Below are 1913 nucleotides of genomic sequence, written 5' to 3'. Positions count from 1 at the left end.
GCTTTTCTGGGCATAACACCTGATTATTGACGAGGTTCGCCAGGAACTGGAGGATTAACCGGATCGAGCCAAGAAGGGGTTGAGAGTGGTGGAGGACCGCGCCCTTTCTTCTTTGCCCAGCTAAGACAATTACAGACTTGCTTTTGACTTATCGTCAAGGACTGCCTGCACCTCCTTCTCTTTTGATTATTTGTCTTTTAAATAAATTATTGTAACTTTTATGGGTTTGTTTTGAAACTGTCCACAATCCCTGCAGTCATTTATTTGGTACGCCACTCGGGTGCCACATTTTTACCAGGGTTACTTTGAGAAGTAGTTTATATAATGAGCTCAGCTGATGACTAGGTGCTTGTTAATTGCTGCCGCTAGTCTGAAGGAGCTGAGTGTGGAGTCGTGGGGGAAGGGCTGCTCTATGAGGGGGGCTTGGAAACGGCAGCTCAGGGGAAGAGCTTCAAAGGCGGCGCTAGGCTAAATGGTTGCTACGAAGATYACAGGATTTCTCAAATATGCATCAAAGTAACACTCCAGGTATGTTTTTGATGAGGCAATAACTTTCTAACATGATGTAAAGCTAAAAAAAGTCAATTTTAAATAACACTGCCCCTTTAAATAAAAGTGGTTGTAACAGTTTAAAAGGTGATGCTGTACCTGAGTGCAGTCCAATGCGTATTTTCACTTTGATTTCTGGCATGTGTTTGATCTTAAATGCTCCTATTGAATGAAGGATGTCAAGCGACATGTTTGACACTTCAGCTGCGTGCCGATTCCCATTTCTGTTAGGAACCCCTGAAGCCACCATGTAGGCGTCTCCAATAGTCTCTACCTGAACATAAACACATCATCAGTTAGTCATTTAAGTTAATTAAAACGGTGTGAAAGCGCAATCCTCTTTGTCTTTTCAAATGGAGATTTACTCTACCAAATCTTGTCTGGTAGGATGAGTGAATAGAAATAGATGTATAGCTGAAGGTGCTTACTTTGTAGACATCATGAGTAGCGATGATGGCATCAAACATGGTGTAAAGGTCATTAAGCAAGTCGACCACCTACAAAAACACAATTTCAGTTAAACAGTCAAAACTAGCGGTTGGTTACTTCAGCCGTTTTCACCTCAATGGGTTCACTTAGAGCTGAGATGGTTGTAAATCCGACGATGTCGCTGAAGTACAGTGTGCAGTCTGAGTAATGTTCAGGCTGGACAGGCTTTCCCTTCTTCAAGGCCTGAGCCACAGATCTGAAACATCCAGTGATACACGGCTTAACACATGTCAACATACATGTGTTAACATGTGTGTTAACACATGTATGTTTCATTGGATTTCACTCCAATGAAATCTCCTTTCATTGGAGTGGCATACGGAAAGACGGTAATATGAATGAAATATTGTAATTTCATTTCACAAGCGTAAAGGATAAAGAGTATAAATCCAGATAACATCTGACTCAAAAAAAAAGGTTTAGCTCATTTGATGATTTTTAGCTGGTGCACAGTCAAATTTTGGTTGATCTGAAGACGAGGGGGTCGGGGGTTGGCTGGTTGACCTTTCATGATCTTTGGAAACATTTAGTAATATCTTTTGTAATTATTTTTAATCATCCAGCAAAAACATATTATTGATTACAGGGATAACAGCAAATGTGACTTTCCCAAATTGCGGCAAAGAAAATAAATAATGATAAAAACRTAATAATAAGGGCTGCACAGTGGCACAGTTGGTAGAGCCGTTGCCTTGCTTCTGGGTTCGATTCCCGGCCCGGGGTCTATCTGCATGGAGTTTGCCTGTTCTCCCTGTGCATGTGTGAGTTCTCTCTGGGTACTCCAGCTTCCTCCCACAGTCCAAAAACATAACTATCAGGTTAATTGGCCTCTCCAAATTCTCCCTAGGTGTGAGTGTGTGTGTGTGTGTGTGTGT

The 1913-nt window shown here is 41.7% G+C and overlaps 1 protein-coding gene across 1 annotated transcript in view; it reads right to left on the bottom strand.

Annotated features, from left to right (window-relative positions):
- Positions 1-1913, bottom strand: part of LOC103465677 (retinal guanylyl cyclase 2-like) — a 25579-nt gene that overhangs the window by 4028 nt on the left and 19638 nt on the right. The window contains exons 17-19 of the mRNA XM_008410706.2: positions 1111-1234; positions 978-1046; positions 649-823 (exon numbers count right to left, since the gene is read on the bottom strand). Coding sequence (XP_008408928.1) covers positions 649-823; positions 978-1046; positions 1111-1234 — 368 coding nt within the window. The remainder of the gene's footprint in view (positions 1-648; positions 824-977; positions 1047-1110; positions 1235-1913) is intronic.

This window comes from Poecilia reticulata, linkage group LG6 (assembly GCF_000633615.1).
Source record: "Poecilia reticulata strain Guanapo linkage group LG6, Guppy_female_1.0+MT, whole genome shotgun sequence".
NCBI lineage: Eukaryota > Metazoa > Chordata > Actinopteri > Cyprinodontiformes > Poeciliidae > Poecilia > Poecilia reticulata.
This window is presented reverse-complemented; position numbering and strand designations above follow the sequence as displayed.